This window comes from Ruditapes philippinarum, unplaced genomic scaffold (assembly GCF_026571515.1).
Source record: "Ruditapes philippinarum isolate M1 unplaced genomic scaffold, ASM2657151v2 ctg1361_1_1_1_1, whole genome shotgun sequence".
Classification (NCBI taxonomy): Eukaryota; Metazoa; Mollusca; class Bivalvia; order Venerida; family Veneridae; genus Ruditapes; species Ruditapes philippinarum.
This window is the reverse complement of record NW_026867298.1, coordinates 1-22,974: the sequence shown is the minus strand read 5'-3', so window position 1 is coordinate 22,974 and position 22,974 is coordinate 1. Positions and strand designations below refer to the sequence as shown.

The following is a 22,974-nucleotide window of genomic DNA, read 5'->3' as shown; positions in this document are numbered from 1 at the left end:
CTTTCCCTTTGATTCATCATAAGTTGTGTCCTTATGTCTGACAGAGGAGGTTGAATAGATTCCCACTGATGCTGTATCTGAATCAGATTGCTCCTGTGAAATAGAAAAAAAATAAATAACTTTTAAAAGATTATTTCTAAACAATTAGTTACCTTTCAAACTAAATTTTTTATCATTTACTGTGATGGTTACATGATTTATCACAAACAACTACAAAATTGCCTATCTAAAAAACTACACCCCTTACCATGATATAAGTTTGTAATATTTGATAAAAAGCTTTATTAATAATTTAAATTGAAAAAATAGTTGATTTTTACTATCTGATGTTTAATCAGCATCGATTTATTCTAAACTAAAAATTAAATGGGATCGATTTGGTAAAAGGGCCGAAATTTTTGTGTACTTTGGGCCGAAACGTCTTGGGGACGAAATGACTCGAAATAATTTGCAATGACAAATTCTACAGCATTATAATCTAGTATTTCAGGGACTTCACCTGCTCTGTTGGACTTTTAGGAGTTGCAGTTGTATTCGAATTGGTTGTATTATTGTTGTTATCAATAATTGTTTTTTTTTAGGCGCCGTTGGTTGGAAAAAATGCATGATAGATTTCCGTTTCAAAGCGTTTGACGCCATTGTTATCGTAGACATTTTGCGACATCAATTTAAAATCCGTCCATAACCGTACCAATATTACCTGGATGACTAAATAGCGTAACGGACACGTTTCCATGCAATGCCGATACATGTTCGGCGCCGATTTCAGTTGCGCCCATGGCCCGTTCCTTGCATTTTTTATGCGCCATTTTTAATTTTTTAGCGCCAATGGCGCAAAATCGCGTCCTCGGCAGATCTCTGGTGAAGTCACATGGTGGAGTCACACGGTGGAGTCACATGGTAGAGCCACGTGGTGGAGTCATGTGGTTTCACCTGTTGGTGTCACATGGTATCACATGGTGACGTGTTGTTGTTGTTGATGATGATGATATACATATATTCAGACACAAACACACCAATAAATATATATGGTCATCAAATCCGGGAAAATTCAGTAATTTAACCTTCAAGGTCAAGGTCATTAAAGAGCCCAAGTGTTTGATAAACAACAAGGTCTTGTCCTTAAGTATGTTCTGTTTTAATATGAAGTTGATCCCTTCAATAATAGCAACAGCCAGTTACAGCCAAAACAATGAAAATTTCAATAATTTGAACTTCAAAGTCAATGTCATTTATGAGTGAAGGTCAATGTCTGTCTGGCTATTTTAAGGGTTATCCTTGAAGATTATTATGTTCAAGTTTGAAGACAATCCATTAAAAAAGAAAACAAAGTGACAGCCAAAAATAGCCAAAAAAAATGAAAATTTCAATAATTTGACCTTCAAAGTCAAGGTCATTTATGAGTGAAAGTCAAGGTCTGTCTGGTTATTTTTAAGGGGTATCCTTGAAGATTATTATTTTCAAGTTTGAAGGCAATTCATTCAAAAGTAAGAAAGTTACAGCCAATTACAGCATGAACAAGCAAAATTTAGACTTTTAACCTTGAACGTCAAGGTCATTTATGGATGAAGGTCAGGGTTAGTGTGGTCTTCTGAAAGGTCTTGTCCCAAGGGTTGTTGTGGCCAAGTATGAAGACAATACACCAAGAAATAACAAAGTTATGATCCAGGTAAAAGTTTGCGGACGGCAACGGCAAACCCGCCCCAACTATAGCAATACCTCTCCTTTTTTTCCAAAAAATAAAAAGTCAAGCCAAAAATGTGAATAATAGAACAGTATCTTTTTTTCTCATACCTAGTTTCATTCAATTAGAATAAAGATGAGAATCAAGCGAAAATTCAGGTACTTTTGTCAAAATGAGAGAAACAATATCATTTTCTTACAGATATGGAGATGGTAGTGCGAGCTTTGAAAAAAACATATCAAATAGATGGAGAATTATATCTTAAAGTGTCTACTGCAGGCGCAACAATACAAATAGATATCAGGAGATATTGCACAATCGACAACAATAAGATTCCACTTAGAATGGGAGTTACAGTGCCGGGGAGCACCTACAGTTCATTCATTTACTACTGTCTGAACTGGTTGAGGTTTGTATATGTCTGAATTTGAGAGAAAAAAAAAATTCCTAATTATAGTGTTATTACATGTATTACATGTATAATGAGATTAATAAAAATTCTACTATTTAAAGTCATAATCTGTATGTAAGTTGACAAGTTTGAAATAAATTAGATTTATATTCAGCCGTAGAGAAAAAAATGAATTTAATTGATATATTCATAAATTCTGGACTAACATTGAATAGTATTAATATTGAATACAGTTCAGATCACGCAAAATGATATTGTTTGCAGTTTTGCTTTGGTTTTTGAGTTCTGTTAATTCAGAATTAATCAATCAACATGACTGTGACTTTAGGAAATGTGACTTACAGTGTAGCTATAAGGGAAATGATCATTAAGTGACAGACAGGGTGATTACCTAAGTAAAGCTGTTAAAGTTTACGGAGTTTGGAGAGGGGTGAATTTTCATTGTCAAATCCCATCTACCGAACCTATTGTCAGTTAATATTGCCAATATACTATCCAACAAGAAACAAGTTTGCATGTCAGTGTATGCCCCAGAACATGTAGCTATCATTGTTGAAGGAGACGAGTGTGACAAACAGACTTTGGTAAGTTTGAGCAGGATTGCACTGACTTGCAACAGGTTTTATTCAGCAAAGTCTAAGTGTCATTTCGGTCCTATATCAACTTGTCAGCAAGAGACAACTCGATACTTACGTGTGATAGTTCATAGAGTATTCATTTTTGATATTGTTATGAAGTTTCTGTTACAGATATCATTTTTCCACCTTATAGTAATTTCAATATTTTGCATCAAAATGTTTATATTGATTGCATTGCTAACCACAAATTTAGTCTATTTCAATTAAATGTTTTAAATAAATTTCGTAGGACTATACTAACACAATCTATCTGCTATAAGCAATGATACTGAACAAACCAATCAATTTTAGGGGATTTGATAATTTAATCAGCACTAAACTTAGTTAGAATAATCTAAATGTAACTTCTAGAGAAATTTCATCTTCTATTCTTCTAAAGTTTGAAATCTATTTACAGGAGGTATCAACATTATCCTATGAAATGACAAAGAAGGAAGATTCATTTTCTAGTTCATACAGAAAATTAGAAATTTCAACAACACTGAAAATGGAGAAGCGAGTGTACACCATACCCTTCAATTATTTGTTTATGTGGAAAAACAACCATACAATCTGTCCGCATTGTATATAGAGGTTGAAATGGAGGTAATAATTATCATGTATTTTTTTATTTTGTAAATGAAAGGGGCCAGCAATAATGCGGCACCAACCTGAAAAAAAACAAAAAAGGCCACTCATTTGGGTATGTTTATTAATTGATATTTATGGATTTTATTTAAATGTTAATTATATTCAAATCTACACTTGATACATGTAAGGCAAACGGTTAATAGTCGTTTAATATATGCTCTTTTTTCAGGACTCTGAAGATGATTTCCAATACATGTATTATTAATTGATAGGCTAAGATAGATAAGTTTAATTTTAAAATGACAGATAATTTACTGTGCAATAGAGTACACTGTATGGGGTTTACCGAATTTATGGATAACAAGAGCCACCGCCGGGCCGGGGCAACGCTCGACTTTTTACTTTCTCTAAAAGCAACAACGTTTCCTTTTTATAAAATTAATCATTCTGTCTTGTCACATTAGTTTTGTCTATTTATATATATAAATTTACTAATTTATATATATATAAATAGAGACACACAATTCGAATTCACGTGGTGGTGTCACGTGGTGGAGTCACGTGGTAGAGTCACGTGGTGTAGTCATGGGGTGGAGTCACGTGGTGAAGTCATGTGGTGGAGTCAGGTGGTGGTGTCAAGTGGAAGTCATGTGGTGGTGTCAAGTGGTTGAGTCATGTGGTGGAGTCATGTGATGGTGTCACGTGGTGGTGTTACATGGTGGTGCAACATTGGTCACGTGGTGGTGCCACATGGTGGAGACAAGTGGTGGTGTCACGTGGTGGAGTCACGTGGTTGAGTCATGTGGTGGAGTCACGTTATGGTGTCATGTGGTGATGTCATCTGGTGGAGTCACGTGGTGGAGTCACGTGGTGAAGTCACGTGTTGGAGTCACGTGATGAAGTCACGATAAACAACAAGGTCTTGTCTTTAAGTATGTTCTGTTATAATATGAAGTTGATCCCTTCAATAACAGCAAAGTAACAGTCAGTTACAGCCAAAACTAAGTCAAGGTCATTAATTTGTGAAGTTCAAGGTCGGTTGGGTTATTTCTAAGGGTTATCCTTGAAGATTATTATGTTCAAGTTTGAAGACATCCATTCAAAAATAACAAAGTTACAGCCAATAATAGCCAAAAACACTAAAATTTCAATAATTTGACCTTCAAAGTCAAGGTCATTTATGAGTGAAGGTCAAGGTCTGGCGGGTTATTTTTAAGGGATATCCTTGAAGATTATTATGTTCAAGTTTCAAGACAATCCATTCAAAAATAACAAAGTTACAGCCAATAACAGCATGAACAAGCAAAAATTGGACTTTTTACCTTGAAGGTCAAGGTCATTTATGGATGAAGGTCAAGGTTAGTGTGGTCTACTGAAAGGTCTTGTCCGAAAGGTTGTTGTGGCCAAGTATGAAGACAATACACCAAGAAATAAAAAAGTTATGATCCAGGTACAAGTTTGCGGACGGCAACGGCTACGCTGCCATGACTATAACAAAACCTCTACTTTTTTTTTCAAAAAAATAAAGTCGAGCTAAAAAAAAATAAAGTTTCATAAAATTATTATCAGTATAAACAAATAAAAAACTAACGTACGTTTTATTCGTTTTCAGCCTCGAAAACAGCTATTTACACCAGTTGCAATGAGTACCCCGAATAATTCGGAATCTTCGTATGCAGAAGTAAGTACTGGATTTATTTATTTTAACGCTAATTAAATTATTTCGTCTGAATTTGGTGAATATTTTCAATACTATAACGGCGCTGTAGTTTAGATAAAGTACTTAAGATCGATTAATATTTACGCATAAGCAGACAACATTTTATCACTGGTTTGTTAAAAGTACTATAGGAAATGCTTCTGTATCAAACTATATTAGTTTACTTTATTAATTACGTAAATCGGATAAATATATTTTGTTTGATTCTACTAAAACTTGAATTTTATGTTATTTTCAGTGGACCATTCCCTGAAGTGATAATGTTTTGGTAAGTGTTTATCGACCTTTAATAAAAACATCTCTCACGAGCTAAAGCAAAGTATTATAATAATAATAATAACGGCAACAATGCGACCTAAATATGTATATAATAAACAATGGTTATAATAAAAACAAGAGGGCCATGATGGCCCTGAGGTCGCTCACCTGTATATAGGCCCTCCCAACCCCCCCCCCCCCAAATGTTGCAGGGCCAATTTAACCAAAGGGCTTTTATTTGCACAAACTTGGTAGACACCCATAAGAAGATGTTTCATGCTAAACATCTAAGCTCTAGCTCATTGGGCTATTTAAAAGAAGATTTTTTTAAAGTTTTTACTATACACATATAGTTAAAAACAATGACACCCCTGGGGCCGGGCCAGTAATGACCCCAGGGTTTTTATTTGAACAAACTTTGTAGACACTTACTAGAATATGCTTCATGCTTAATATCTAAACTCTAGCTATTTGGGTTTTTTCAAAGAAGATTTTAAGTTTTTGCTATACACATATAAGGAAAATCAATGACCCGGGGGCGGGGCCAATTTTGACCCCAGGTCTTTTATTTGAACAAACTTTGTAGACACTCACTAAAAGATGTTTCATGCTTAATATCTTAACTCTAGCTATTTGGGTTTTTTCAAAAAAGATTTTTTAAGTTTTTGCTATACACATATAAGGAAAATCAATGACCCCCGGGCGGGGCCAATTTTGACCCCAGGTCTTTTATTTGAACAAACTTGGTAGACACCTATTAGAACATGTTTGATGCTAAATATCTTAACCATAGCTCTTTGAGTTCTTTAAAAGAAGATTTTTTAAGTTTTTACTATATGCATATATAGGGAAAATCAATGACCCCCGGGGCGGGATAAATTTTGACCCCAGGTCTTTTATTTGAACAAACTTTGTAGACACTCACTAAAAGATGTTTCATGCTTAATATCTTAACTCTAGCTATTTGGGTTTTTTCAAAAAAGATTTTTTAAGTTTTTGCTATACACATATAAGGAAAATCAATGACCCCCGGGCGGGGCCAATTTTGACCCCAGGTCTTTTATTTGAACAAACTTGGTAGACACCTATTAGAACATGTTTGATGCTAAATATCTTAACCATAGCTCTTTGAGTTCTTTAAAAGAAGATTTTTTAAGTTTTTACTATATGCATATATAGGGAAAATCAATGACCCCCGGGGCGGGATAAATTTTGACCCCAGGGATTTTATTTGAACAAACTTGGTAGACACTTATAAGAACATGTTTCATGCTAAATATCTTAGCTCTAACTCTTTTGGTTCTTTAAAAGAAGACTTTTTAAGTTTTTACTATATGCATATAGGGAAAATCAATGACCCCCCGGGGCGGGGCCAATTTTGACCCCAGGGCTTTTCTTTGAACAAACTTGGTAGACACCTATTCGAACATGTTTGATGCTCAATATCTTAGCCATAGCTCTTTGAGTTCTTTAAAAGAAGATTTTTTAAGTTTTTACTATATGCATATAGGGAAAATCAATGACCCCCCAGGGCGGGGCCAATTTTGACCCCAGGGCTTTTATTTGAACAAACTTGGTAGACACTTATAAGAACATGTTTCATGCTAAATATTTTAGCTCTAATTCTTTTGGTTCTTTAAAAGAAGATTTTTTAAGTTTTTACTATATGCATATAGGGAAAATCAATGACCCCCTGGGGCGGGGCCAATTTTGACCCCAGGGCTTTTCTTTGAACAAACTTGGTAGACACCTATTAGAACATGTTTGATGCTCAATATCTTAGCCATAGCTCTTTGAGTTCTTTAAAAGAAGATTTTTTAAGTTTTTACTATATGCATATAGGGAAAATCAATGACCCCCCCGGGGCGGGGCAAATTTTGACCCCAGGGCTTTTATTTGAACAAACTTGGTAGACACTCACTAGAAGATGTTTCATGCCAAATATCTAAGCTCTAGCTCTTATGGTTTTTTAAAAGAAGATATTTAAAGTTTTTTCTTTCGGTTGCCATGGCAACCAGAGTTCTGCATGGAATTAAATTCTTTGAACAATTTTTAAAGGTGACCACCAAAGGAACATTCCTGTGAAGTTTGGATGAAATTGGCCTTGTGGTTTATGAGGAGATGTCATTTAAAGTAAAAGTTTACGGACGCCGGACGGACGCCGGACGCCGGACGAAAAGCGATCACAAAAGCTCACCCTGTCACTTTGTGACAGGTGAGCTAAAAATTACACCGCAAATTTTAACACATTACTTCCTAAAAATATACAGAAAGATGTTTTGTTTTATTTTTCCTTTTAGAAACAAAAGATAGAAACGGCAAAAAAGCCGTACAGGACGCTAAAGTCCTGTTAGAAGATCTCAAGGAAACTGGTATAGGTAAGTGGACGAAACATTTTATAATAATTTCTACGACTGTTTGTTCGTAAATAATTAATAATCTATCTTTCAGTCTATTATTATGTCCGATTACGATAAGTTGTAAATTTTTAATTAATTTCCTGTATCGTGTCAATTGGTAAATACTAACGCGCGGAATATTGGATTATATATTAACTAATTAATATCGTTCTTTTTCTATTTCAGGGAGAACACTCAAGGTTTTTTTAACCCTTTCCCCCATGAGCATATTGTGAAAAATGCCCATTTTCACTGAAAATCCTCCTCTTACAAGTTCAAACTCCTATGAAACTGTGAAAAATGCTTCAATACTAATCAAACTTGGCACAAATGTTGACTGGACCATTGTCTTTGTAACGACATGCTCAGTTTTAAATTTCCTGTTACCATGGCAACGAGGGGACATCTCAAAATTGCCAAAAATCACTTTTTTGCCTCGATTTTTTCCATCAAAATTTATTTCAAAGTGCTGCAACTTCTTAAGGGATTGAGATAGAGTCAAAGGCTTTTCAGCGTTGGTTACATGTTACCTTATGATCAACCTGGGGTCATTTTAAGCCTCTCACAAGTCCAAAATTTTCTTGGCGATGAGTGGGACTCCGCCCCCCTTCAATCCCCCCAAACAGAAGGGGGCACATCACCCTTCTGGCAACCCCCTGATGTATAATTTGGATGGGGGACGGCGCCGAAAAAATGGTCACTTTTTTTAACAACATTTCTCAAACGAAAAACAGTGTTTGGGGTCTAAATAGGACATGTTTTCACTGTTTGAGGCCTTAAAAAGGGGGGGGGGGCAAAAAGCCGTCGAAACACGCTTATATAAGGGAAAAGGTTAACAAAAAATGATGAAAAACCTTGGAATCACCCAAAATCTAGTTTTTCCATGTTAACATGTGGTCTTTTACCTAATTTTGGTGAAAAATTGTTGTTTTGTAACATTTATAATTTTTTTCGTTAACCCTTTCCCCCATGAGCATATTGTGAAAAATGCCCATTTTCACTGAAAATCCTCCTCTTACAAGTTCAAACTCCTATGAAACTGTGAAAAATGCTTCAATACTAATCAAACTTGGCACAAATGTTGACTGGACCATTGTCTTTGTAACGACATGCTCAGTTTTAAATTTCCTGTTACCATGGCAATGAGGGGACATCTCAAAATTGCCAAAAATCACTTTTTTGCCTCGATTTTTTCCATCAAAATTTATTTCAAAGTGCTGCAACTTCTTAAGGGATTGAGATAGAGTCAAAGGCTTTTCAGCGTTGGTTACATGTTACCTTATGATCAACCTGGGGTCATTTTAAGCCTCTCACAAGTCCAAAATTTTCTTGGCGATGAGGGGGACTCCGCCCCCCTTCAATCCCCCCAAACAGAAGGGGGCACATCCCCCTTCTGGCAACCCCCTGATGTATAATTTGGATGGGGGACGGCGCCGAAAAAATGGTCACTTTTTTTAACAACATTTCTCAAACGAAAAACAGTGTTTGGGGTCTAAATAGGACATGTTTTCACTGTTTGAGGCCTTAAAAAGGGGGGGGAGGGCAAAAAGCCGTCGAAACACGCTTATATAAGGGAAAAGGTTAAATAGATCTTAGCAATAAATTAAGGCACACTAAGAAGAAAACTAGAAATGTGTCCATAGGACACGGATGCCCCCACAAGTCACTGTTCTGTCAATCTTATGACTCTAGGTCAAATATTTTGGACTACATGTGCCACAAGTTGAAAACTAAAAATCAAAAAAGGGCCATAATTCTCTAAAATTTGGTCGCAGCAAAAATTCTTTCCTTTACTACCATCTACACATTAAGGTTGTTCATCCCTGGAAGTTTAAGCAAAATCTGCCATCCGGTTTAAGGAGTTGCGTTCACAAAATTTCTACATAGTATATAATGAAAAAATAAAAAAGGGCCATAATTCTGTTAAATTTGGTTGCAGCAAAAATTCCTTTCTTTACTACCATCTACACATTAAGGTTGTTCATCCCTGTAAGTTTAAGCAAAATCTGCCATCCGGTTTAAGAGGAGTTGCGTTCACAAGATTTCGGGACGTACGGACGGACTGACAGACGGACAGACTGACGGACGGACAAGTGCAACGCTATATGCTCCCACATTGTGGGGGCATAAAAATGGTCAATCAAGGGTAGGGAAACATTTTTACACATATTTAAATCATTTGGTGGAGAAACAATCACTTCACAGCTGTGCTTTGCTATTGAATATTTCTTTTGTTTCAATCTTGAATAACCAAAATGTAAACAATGTTCATAAGGATGAACTGTATTGTAAATTTTGCATACATATTGAGGTCTTGTTCAAGGCAACAAAACTGTATTGTAAATTTTGCAGTTCCTTGTAATGCCCTGTAGGATTGATTTGTACTACCTTAAAACACCATATGTAAGTGATCATTTTCAGCAAAGGAAAAAGACTGTCATAGGCAGTATCTTAATGCCAATTGACAGAAATATTTAAAGTATGTTCTTAACTAACACTATAAAAACTATTAAGTATTTCAGTATGTAGATTAGAAATGCAAACTAAACAATTTCAGTTTCAAGCCTTTTCCTAGACATTTTGGAAAAATTTCCTAGCAAAAGTTAAGAAATTTTGCATCTTGATTGGGAAAAATATTTAGTACCATGTACAAAGTTGTTAATCCAACAAATTGTATATCATTCAAAGCATAAAAAATACATAAAAAATACATAAAAAATTGACAATGGAATGTGTTTTTGAACATCATCTGTCTGGTACCATATTGGATTGAAATGGAATGAAGAAAAATTGTCAGCTTTGATAACGGGAATTTTGACTTATGATTTTTTTCTAAACTTGGAAAAGAAAAAAAGCATATTTGGCATTATTTGCCACTGGGAATGGGTCTGTTAATCTGGCCCGTGGTGACACTGGTAAAAATGCATGTTTTCATTAATTTTTTTTGGAAAACAGTTTGGTTTGTGAAATATACATTAAATATTATATAAGTACCTGTTGTTTGTAATAATCTTCTAGTCTTTCTTTAATCTTATACTGTACTTTTTTCTAGCTACATGTACCAGCCTTTCCAAGTGAATATTAAAGTAAATGATCTTTTATTTCCCTGAAAATATCAATTTAGAGATTTCATTTTCAAAATCATCTAATACTACTCTCTTAGTGTGTGTATATACAATGTATATATGTGTCTATACAATGTATATATATGTTTACACTATAATATGATTGTGTACAGCATGTAATGACATAATTAAAATTTGAAAAATTTATGATAATAAAATATTAATAATATTTCTTCATATTACTCCACAGTATTACCACTAAAATAGAAAATGTTCTATCATTTTATTATGATATTTATTTTTTACATGTAGATTTGTGAAAAAAATGTGAATATCAGTAGTGTCAAAAATTGTTAAATCATATAAAATGTCTAATTAACACTGATAAATTACTTCAACCATGTATTGAGAACAGGTATAGATCATTTCCAACAGTCTTGCTGTTGTGTTGACATTTTCGCGACATGGTTGTGTGTCTGCCTTGTAATCAAGAGGTCTGGGGTTCAAATCCCTTTAAGTGCCTGAAGATTTTTCAGGTTAACAATTATCAAGGTGGCAGTGATTTTTTTTTTCAACTTTCAAAACAACCTGTGGCTTTATAAATGGGAAACTATAGCTTGATTAATCAGAAAAGAGGAAAAATTTGAAACCACTGAAAATGGAATTTACCCATACATTTAAAAAAAGTGTAATTCAATTTAAACTAAAAGGGTTCCATTGAGGTATTTTGTCATGATGGGACTGAAATATTTTTTCCAGATAAATGTACCATTTGATGAATGTTTAGAACACTAATCTTTGTACAAACCTTTAGATCATTTGCGCACTTGGTTTTTCCAGAATAATTATTCAAATTGTAAAAAGATGACCCAAAATGAAATGGCTAGACTTTAAATAGATATATATAATAATTTATAAAGGTCAAAATAAAATTATTCTGAAATATTCAAGAATGTGCCCCATTTGGTAGAGACGTAACGGCCGTGACAAGACCAAAAAATTGTAGGCATATATGCCGGTTTTCCTGTAAAGGCAGACATCTGTGTAATATCAATTTGTAAAATCTGTCGATTTGCAGTCTAAGTATGATCGAAATGTCTTGGGTACGAAAGACTCGAGATCTCCAAATTACTTCGAAATTATTTACGAAAGTTTTAGTCCTCGGAAACAAATTGGCATCAATAAATAAACTTAATATTATTATTCATCGAATTCATAACATATTTTGCTTTATAACTTACCTTATGAGCTCAACAGGCTGATAATTATGCTCGTGAAATAGGTCAAAAAATATACCGGAAGTTGTCGGTTCATTTAACCTAATTATCGGCTAATCCAGAGACGAATAGATTATCTACATCTCTGGCTAATTCTATTTCAATATCCACTTTGCAATTATAAACTACAAAATTTATCCGATAAATAATGTCTTTTTCAAAAATTTCTGGAATATAATACAAAAAAATGTGATGATAAGGCGGATGAGTAAGTTAAATATTGCAAGCCGTCAAGCACTATGACCCAATTAATTTACTATCCCATTCATAGAATTATGTGACCTTTCAAATTATATCCGCTACGTTTCTTATACCGTAATTCAAGCTCAATTGCACATTATTTTCAAAAATTAAATTTCTTGTCTCCTCTTCTGTTCGCAATAAATCGAAGTTTTCAGATATTCAGAGCACTATTTTTCACTCGCGGCGGTTATGCGTCGGTCATGGTCGGGTGATCACTATGAATTCAGCTTACCTTGATATGTTAGAATACAATATAGCATATAGAGTGGCGATGAAACGTCACAGCAGTGGGCGTTACCCTGTATGGTTGGAAATTTCGGGTTTGTAAGTGCACTAGTTGGGACTATGTCCCAACTAAAAAAGTATTTAAAAAACGGTAAATTTACCCATAACCTTTAAAAAAAAAAGGTCTATTCATTCAATGCCCACCTCCCGAAATCACCGGAAAATTTATGTACGGAATATATCCGATCAATCCGGCATGTACCGTGATTATGGCATTTAAACACGGCGCTTATCGATCGATCGATTCCAATTGGACACCAACATTGGCACTGATAAGAAAGCGCGAGTTGCATGTCCCCTTATCTTATGTCCCAGTCTTCACTGACCAATTTTCAAAATTCCCTGACAATTCCCTGACCTTGAAAAAATATCAGATTTCCCTGACTTTTCAAGTCTGCTGGCAACCCTGACTATCTCAGGCCTAAAAAAAGGGGGGGGGGGGTCGAAAGTGCGTTGTTTCGCGTATATATGGGGTAAAGGGTTAAAACATCTGAATTTTTCAATCTATCCATTTGTTGACTTTAAGAAACTAGCTGACCATTCCTTCGCAGCCATTTTCACCTGCTTAAAACCTTGCTTGTTTATAATATTAATCTGAGTCGAATCATTACTTCATGGTGTTGAATCGTTATTGTGGAAAAATTACTAAATTCATTTTTGCAAAATGCAATGTTCAGTAAAACCCATTTTAATAAAATAGAGTATATACTGTACAGTATTTAAAGTTCTATTTGTAAAATTTGCTGAAAACAGAAGCAACGGTACTGTATCCATTAAAATTTTTAAAAAAATGTACTATTGAGTTTATTTATATTAAAGTATTATTTTACTAATAAATTTGAACTGTAAAGTGTAAGATTACTTACGCAAACAACGTCCTTTTCTAACTTTATCTGTTTATTTTGCCGCTTTTTAACATGTTTTTTAATCATCTCTAGCGGTTTTATTTAAACAGACCTGTCACAGGAATCACCTTCTAAAAGCTATCAGTATCATCCCTCTTTTGCTTTAGACATTTTTCATTTTCGTTGGTGCGAAACGGTATCTGGTCAATTTGATAACCAATTTGACCACACGCGCTCTTCGTTTGTTTACAACGTAGTATGTATCCCTGCTCTGATTTGTATCCCTGCTCTGATTTAGCATCTTCGAAAATTCGCGGGAGAACGAGAACCAGCGGAGGTTTGGACATATTTGGTTTTTATCCATTTTATAATAGGTGTGAGATATTAAAGTTGGCCAGGACAAAAAAATAAATAACAGCAAATTTTGCTTAAGATTTTTTTACATATTGCAGTTAAGGTTCAACAAAAATGAACAAATTTAAGAAATGTTTGTCTATTCTAAATCAGTTGACGTCATTTTTTACAAATGTCAATTGCATCTTAACTGTGAAATAGCAGATCTAATGTTTTTCTATTTTTAGAGAATTCGTCATAACTTATGACAGTAAACAATCGGATTCATAGTTATTTATAGTTCTGTTCTAAAACTTCCTCATTTCTGTTATTACTTTTGCAAGGTAAGACGTTGTTGTTTTTTAAAGATTATATTCAATTGTTAGGACTTATTTGTATGTCTGCTCTCAGGAATATAAAGGCTTCAACAAAAATATAGGGACTCAAAACAGGCTTTTTTGTCAATTCCAAGTTTTTAGTTTCTATATTAAAAATTTAGGACCCTGTCTTATACCATAAACACCATTTATGTCCCAATCCCTGACACATTGTCGTTCAGAATTTTACAATTTATAAGTGTTTAAATCCCCACATCTCCTGCTTAGGTAACATGCATTCACTTTTTTTATTTTAGAATAACCATTGTCCAACTTGTTTTGTTCTGGTTTGAGATAATGTGTCACATGATGTGTAAAGTGAGATTCAGACACAAAACAAGAGAACCTCTGAGTTTGCTCAGGTATATACATACCTGGTTTGCTCAACAAGTAAAAAAAGACTAAAATTAATGAGGCCCTGCATTTAAAATTTCAACTTTAAAGTTAATAATCTTATGAAAGCTAGCTGTTCATAAAGTTATTCTAATGGAAAAAAAAGAGAAACAAACATTCAATTTATCCATAGCATTATGTACTTGTATTATTTTATTACAGTATAAAATTTGACACAAATATATACACTACACTACGTCAAAATGAATTTCGGATCTGACTATGTGTACATGTATGAGGAGCCAAGTTTTGAGTACATTTCTGATGAAGAGTTAGAAGGTGGAATGAATGTGAGGTAAGTGATTTTAGATCAGCATAATTTATGAAAAAAATTATGATTGGTCAATGCTACAAATAAAAAGCAAAAACGATCTAACATGCCTAGCCATACCTGGCAGTGCTGCCTTCTTAAGATTTTAATATTTGATAATAAAGTCTCTAATATTTCCGAATATTCTTAGCTAAATTTAAAGCACGTTAAGAATATAATCAAATTGAGCTGGGGAGCATACCATTGTTTTGGTTTTGTAAAGTGCATGCTGTGGATTTAGCTTTATTATTCCAAAAATAGTGAAGGAAGATATTCCTTATATGATATACTCTGAGTCTCAGACTTGCTTGCAGTTGATCTCAGGGGGAAAAATGTATGACCATCATGGCTGAAATTGTGTCAGGAGATGAATTTGCACAATTTGCATTCAACATTCATTTCTGTGCTGTATATTATTTAAACTGAAAATGGATATGCATTTTGTCATATAATGAAAAAGCAAACATATGACCATATGTAAGAAAAGAATCTAGGTGGCTTGCATCATCGCTGGTTATTTTTCTCATGTGCAAGATCTTGCCCATATAAGAAGGATCAATCTGTGATATAGAGTTTTTCTTATCTTTGAAAGCTTAAAACAACCAACTTGCCATACAACTTATACCTTCCTCAGTTATCTGACGGGGAAAACAAATTCTAAAGATAAGTAAAATCTATCATTAGTTGTTGTTGTTACATTTTTTGTTGTTGCTAAAACCATTTTTCAGTGACTCTGACTCAGATTCACCTGACGAAGAACATCATGTACGAATAGATGCAGCTTCCACACGTTTGGAAGAAGATAATGTTTATTCAGGTAAGTTTGTAACTTTGTATTTTACCTGTATTTGTTATTTTAATTTTATAGAAGACTATTTTTATATTAATACAAGAGATTTCTATAAACAGAATAATGTACATGTATCTATTTATCATAAAGTAATAATGGTCAGAATTTATTTCTAGTTATATACTTTTTCTGACTTAGAATACCAGTAATTCTACTGAAATAGATAATTTTTGGTTGATCAATTGGCATGTTGGCACTACAACTTTAAGGAAAAATAAACTATGTATAGGAAAAGCACATTCCCTATGACAGGTCAGTCACTGTCAAGTAAAGTTGGTATTTTTCTAAAAAACTGCCAGTTTTTTAATGGCTCCATATATTCATATTGTGACCACTTTAAGTGTATAACATATATACTTTGTGTGAAGTCAAAACATGTTCATTTTATATTGACAAAAAGACTAACGTGTGTAGAAGTTATCAATATATTCTAATAATTAATTTGAGCATTGTATATCTTTCTGTAACACAAAATTCAGCAAGTAAAAGGGTAAAGTGCTACTACTATTTACATATTTTATTTTCCTGCTAATCTTTCAGATCCCGGCCCTGTTCCACCAACAAGTGGTGCACATTTATTCTGTGCAGCAGGCCCTCCCCTACCACCACGGGCACCACCACGGGCACCACCACGGGCAAAAAAGCCAAAGTCTCACTGGAAGATGGGAAAAGGTATACTTACATAAAACTACAAATTTTATTTTCTATTTGAAGAATATTTAAGTCTGTTATGTTTACAAATGTTAGTATCAAGACACATATTTTAATCATTGATCATATATAAATTAACAGGTCTTGTCCTATTCAAAAGGAAATGTAATGTCTTTAAATGTAAATGTCTTTATTCGTTTTAATGTAAGACATGTTCATATATTATTTTATTTTTATTGCTCTTCTTCCTTTATTTTCTTTGCTGCTGAAAAAGATTAGATATAAATCCATATCCTGGCAAGTAGAGAAGCATTTTTAAAAATGCACAGGTTGAGGTTGGAATAGATTTATGTATAGAAGAAATGTATTTTTTATTTAATTTTATTATGTGTAGATTAACTAAAATCCGCTACTTTTATTATTTTCCTATTTACGTAAAGAAGGTTCAGACCCCATACCTCAGAATCATAGGCGTGTAAGACAAGGGGACACAAATGTTGTGACAGTAAAGTTTGACAAGCTGATAGCTCCAAGTAACATGCACGCTGGGGACGCTCAATCATGTACCAACTGTGCAGCCATCTTGTCTAAAATCAGCAAGATTGATATTCTCGGAGAGGAGAAGGTCGGTTCATATCATATTAACATCTGTTTTTATCCTTTTCTTTTATTTCATGTAGTTTTATTGCTCTTTCTTATATAGAAAATATTAATGTTCACCTTCTTCTCATATCTAGGAATTCAATTTATTTTTATCAAACATGGTCTGAATGTTCTTTATAAACATTTTTAAAATAGTTCAAATAAAGCTATATTGAAATGGAGGGACGACAGAACAAAACATGAAATGTACTGAACAAGGCCTGTTGAATCTAGAAACTCAAAATAATTTGGATATGAAAATTATTTCATCTTTAATTCAGATACTGTATAAGTGGATAATTGTGTATCACAAAAATTTTGGGAATGTCAAAAAGTAGACTTTTTGCATGCGGAAATATCTGGCAAAATATGATTTTTTGAACTTAATACTGTTTTTGTGATATCATTAATTACGCAGGTACAAGTTAAGAATATGCCGTTATTGTAATCAGTCTATTCATTTGTTTAATTTCTTTATTATTTATGTAACTGTTTGAAGTATTCATTGTATGTTAGATAAATATCTGATCTAACATTTCTTTGTCATATTTTAAAACATTCTGTCCTTATATGAATAACCAACAGTGTTATAAACAGCAATGTGGAAAAATAATCTTAGTACCTTAACAGTCAAACTTATTCATGTAAGATGCTGTATGCAAATGTGTTTGCAAATGATAAAAGAAAGTTTGCTTAAAAAAAAATAATTATTTCTGCGCTTTCAGATATTTGCGAATTATTTCAATTTGCAAAATTGCAAATATTTTCATGTCTTAAAATTAACCACTTATACTGATTTTTGAAAAATAAGCAGTAAATGATCTATTTTGTCTTACCGGGTATCTTATTTAATGCATGTACTATATTTGCCCTCTTTGTATAAATGTAAGTAAAAGTTCAATACATGTTGTTGATACTGTTGTTGTTTTAAGGTGTGGACTTGTGAGTACTGTGAAACTAGAAACGTTGTAGATATTGAAGAAGAGGAGGTGCCTAAAGAGGCAGACGTCACGTTTATGTTAGAACCAGCCCTCTCCACAACAGCTAGTGGACCGACTGGCCTTGATGAGTCACTTGTTATCTTCTGTGTTGATGTGTCTGGTAGTATGTGTGTAACAACTGAGGTATATAATTTTCTGGTTAACATAGCAAAAATTGATACAAAATTAGTAAAGTTTTAGTGGAAGATTATCTTCAGGAATACACAATGTTTTTTTATTTGATGAATCTCTGTTATAATGTCTGAAATATAGTTTTTATTTTTGTAAGTAACTTATTATCTATCTATTGCGCAAAGTTTATCAAGTTTATCTCTGACATCAATTTGTGGGGGAAATACCCCAGAAAGATACATATAATATTAGATCAGTTTAAATGCACTGTTATTCAATGTTCAAATAAAAAAAAATATTGTAACATTTAAATTTAATAAGTTCCTTGTGAAAACGTTCTGCATGAAAATATAGCCTATCTAATAAATTTTAAGTTGATACTTGTGTATGTTTTGTCAACAGGTGCCTGGCCATGTTGAGCTCAGAGGTGCGTCAGATTTACGACGTGCTCAGGCCTTGAATCGTGAACGTTCTGACCAATTCCTACCACGTCAACGCCGAAATGTTACCTATATATCTAGACTGCAGTCAGTTCAGGCAGCCATTGATCATCAGCTTCAGGAGATGGCAAAAGAATACCCAAACAGACGTGTGGCCATAGTTACATTCAGCAATGAGGTAGTTACTATATAATAAGTTATGGTCCGTTTTCTTAGAAACTACTCAAGCTATTGACTTCAAACTTAGGATACTTGTTAGTTATCAACGTGTTATGCCATTTCACAAGGGCATATACATGTAATCTATTTTAATCTAATCTAATCTATTTACAAAGTTATGCTCTTCTGACTCAATTTTTTTTTGCAGGTGACAGTGGTTGGCGATGGAAAAATAGATTCAGTTGCTATTGCTGGGGATAAGCTTGGTAACAAAGATACCCTAAAAACTGTTGCTATGGAACAACCATTCCCAGAAGCTATTAAAAATACCAGGCAACAACTTGGCCAAAAATTGTTTGAGTAAGTTGTTTTGTTAATTGTTTTGTTAATCATTCTGCATAGACTTTTTTTCTTTTTCTTTTTTCAGGCCCCGAAATTTTTAATGTGTATAACTTTGTTCATATTATGTTACATGTGCCAGAGAACTGCCGTTTTGAATACTAGTAACAGACAGTGCAATGTACCTGCATTAGTCACATGTGAAGAGCCAAATTATATACTGTTGATTCTACATTTGACTTCTCTATGTCTGTTGTATGAATTGAGTATGATTCAGGCAAAAACAATATGGAATAAGGTAAAGGTTTTTAAACCAGTAAGGATGAATTTACACATATCTATTTTAGATTAGAAGAATGTGGGCCTACAGCACTTGGACCAGCTTTATTGGTGTCAACAACTATGGCATCAAAGGTTCGTGGGTCAAAGGTTATTCTGTGTACAGATGGTCTTGCTAATGTTGGGATGGGAAAACTTGACAATCACAAGACTGACCAGGAGCTGGAAGATGCTATTAAATTCTATGATGAAATTTCTGACAATGCTTTGGAAAATGGGTAAGCTGCATGACTTACAAATAAAATGTCCTTGGAAATAAAAGGCAAATTTCTAGTAAACAAGTAATTCACTACTTTTAAATGGTATTCGCTAATATTTTTTTTCAGCCATTCTCACTTCTTAACAAGTCAAAAATGGATTTACACATTGTTTATGAAAGGTGCTAAAGCATTAAACCAATGTCATAGCATGAATTGCCAAGATCAGGGTTGCCAGCAGACTTGAAAAGTCAGGGAAATCTGATATTTTTTCAAGGTCAGGGAATTGTCAGGGAATTTTGAAAATTGGTCAGTGAAGAATAAAAATCCTAAAAAGTCAGGGAAAAGTCAGGGAAAAATAATTTTGAAGAATTTTCCTTATATGTATAAAGTAAAAACTGGAAACAAACCATGTTCACCTCTTTTAAGATCTAGAGCTTAGATATTAAGCATGTAACATCTTCAGTGAGTGTCTACCAATTTTGTACAAATAAAAGCCTTTGGGTCAAAATTTGCCCAGTCAAGGGGGTCATTCATTTTCCTTATATGTTTATATAAACTTAAAAATTATTGTAACAAACCCAAAAGAGCTAGAGTTTAGATATTAAGCATGAAACATTTTCTAGTGTATGTCTACCAAGTTTGTTCAAATAAAAGTCCTTGGGTCAAAATAAGCCCCACCCCAGGGGGTTACTGATTTTCCTTTTATGTACATAGGAAAAAAAAAACAAAATATCTTCTTTGAATTTAACCCAAAGAGGTAGAGCTGTGATATTTGGCATGAAACATCTTTTAGTAAGTGTCTACCAAGTTTGTTAAAATAATAGCCCTGGGGTCAAAACTGGTCCAGTCATGGGGGTCATTAATTTTCCTTATATGTATATATAGTAAAAACTAAAAAGTCTTCTTTTAAAAAACAAAAGAGCTAGAGCTTAGATATTTGGCACGAAACATTTTCCAATGGGTGTTTACCAACTTTGTTCAAATAAAAGCCCTGGGGTCAAAATTATTCTTGTTCATGGAGAGTTTTTATATTCAGATGAGTAATTTCAGGGCCATCATGACCCTCTTGTTATTAGTTATATTGGCTATGGCAGTATTCTGTAGCTCAAGATAATAGTTTTGCTTCAGGCTTGATCTTATTAAAAACATTTTACTGAAGACAAAATACCAAACTTAGATGTATAAAGCATGTTTTATTGACCATATTGTTAAAAGCATTAAAAAAAACCAACAACAAAACTTATGGGTGCAGGGCTTTTTTCACAGGCTGGGGAAGCAGCCCTGCCCTTAATTTTGGGGATACATTAATGGTATATTTGCAAAAGGGGAAGAAAAAACTTGATGTAAATTATATTTTTTGGGAAAACTGCATGATTTTAAAGAATTTCTTTTTGGGGATACAGTCCTATAATGGCCCCTGCTATAGAAGGAAAAAAAGCCCTGGGGTGAATTGGACGGCTGTAGGGGAGGTGGAGACCGTTTAAGTTTGGTAGTTTTAGTCAGTGAAAAACCTAATTTGGTCAGGGAAAAGTCAGGGAATTTTATTTATCTATGATGCTGGCAACCCTGAAGATAAATAATAAACAAATTTTCACATGGTTTTCTAAAAAAATGTCAAGACAAGATGTTTTACAGAGTAATGATGCCTGTGCAACTTAAACTTTGCACATGTTTTTTTATAGAGGCCAAGTTAATTAAACACATTTCAACATGATTGTTGATAGATGCCAAGTTAAACAAATTTTCACTTGGTTTTTGATAGACACAGACAATTTAACAGATTGTCACATGGTTTTTAATAGAGACCAAGATTACTTAACAAATTGACACATGGTTTTTGATAGAGACCAAGATTACTTAACAAATTGACACATGGTTTTTGATAGAGACCAAGATTACTTAACAAATTGACACATGGTTTTTGATAGAGACCAAGATTACTTAACAAATTGACACATGGTTTTTGATAGAGACCAAAATTACTTAACAAACTGACAACATGGTTTTTGAAAGAGACCAAAATTACTTAACAAACTGACAACATGGTTTTTGATAAAGACTAAGATTACTTAACAAATAGACACATGGTTTTTGATAGAGACCAAGATTACTTAACAAATTGACACATGGTTTTGGATTGAGACCAAGATTACTTAACAAACTGACTCATGGTTTTTGATAGAGACCAATATTACTTAACAAGTTGACACATGGTTTTTGATAGAGACCAAGATAACTTATCAAATTGACACATGGTTTTTGATAGAGACCAAGATTACTTAACAAATTGACACATAGTTTTTGATAGAGACTAAGATTACTTAACAAATTGACACATGATTTTTAGATGTCCTGATTACTTAACACTCTAAGTCTCACAATGGTATAAAACTATTTTACTTTCAGAGTTTCTATATCAGTAATAACAATAAAGGGCACTGATTGTAAACTTGTTGAGATTGGAAAAATGGCAGACAAAACTGGAGGCCAGGTACAGAAGTTAATATATGATTTTAGCGCTGTGTGCATGATGCTCATCAGAAATAAACATAATTATATATTTTTTTGATAATTTTTTTTACATACTTGAAAAGTACTTGCTCTGAGTAAGGTCCAAGTATAAAAACCAAAAGAGACAGTGCATATAAGTTCCTTCACTTAGGGAAATTATTAATTATTGAGCTGGCTTACTGAAGAGACTTTATTGGTTTATACAGAATTTATTTTAGTACGATTGTGTAGAAAGCTGTTAGCTTATAGACACACTTTCAAATCCTTTCCTGGAACCAACCAGTACTGAGCAATGTGTGTAAAGTTTCTTGCTCAAGGAATCAACAACTTGCCTTTGACAGGGATTGAATCCATGCGGCTAGCGATCAGTAGGTTACTAATCCGAGGCATTAACCACCTGGCCATGCCGCCACTTGAGTTGGCTTACTGAAGACAGATGGCTCAACTCAGCAGGCCACAATTTATTCTGTGATTATGTTTTCTTATTCATATGGAATCTTATTGATTTATTATTGATACATGATAGGAACATTACTGTGTTAAAATAGTTATTATAAGTTTATTGAGTTATGAGTTATTGAAGTTTTAACAAAGCTTTGTATTTTGCAGGTGAACATAGTTGATCCATTAAAACTGACACAAGAATTCAGTACAATCCTGGCTAATAAAATCATTGCTACAAATGTTGTTGCAACATTCATTCTACATAAAGAATTGTAAGTATTACTATATTATATTACCTTCAAGACAGACCACTTATAAGATGGGGGTCCCAATTTGCCTTAAAACTGCAGTTTTTACCCTCTTATATGACAAATAAATATTTTTGGGGGGAAATACTAGTCAGATTTTATGGAATATTGTCATTGATCATGGAAATCAAAACTTCAAATTAAATAAGTTCATCACTTGCACTTTAGCC

The 22,974-nt window shown here is 33.6% G+C and overlaps 1 protein-coding gene across 1 annotated transcript; it reads left to right on the top strand.

Annotated features, from left to right (window-relative positions):
* Positions 1–13,774: 13,774 nt before the first annotated feature.
* LOC132735590 (circularly permutated Ras protein 1-like) lies at positions 13,775–22,817 on the top strand. Its single transcript, XM_060722566.1, has 11 exons — positions 13,775–14,073; positions 14,662–14,794; positions 15,538–15,626; positions 16,200–16,334; positions 16,748–16,935; positions 17,885–18,076; positions 18,467–18,682; positions 18,872–19,023; positions 19,350–19,559; positions 21,948–22,032; positions 22,662–22,817. Exons 2-11 carry the CDS (start codon positions 14,703–14,705, stop codon positions 22,770–22,772), a joined length of 1,470 nt encoding a protein of 489 aa, XP_060578549.1. The 5' UTR covers positions 13,775–14,073; positions 14,662–14,702; the 3' UTR covers positions 22,773–22,817.
* The last annotated feature ends 157 nt before the right edge of the window (positions 22,818–22,974 follow it).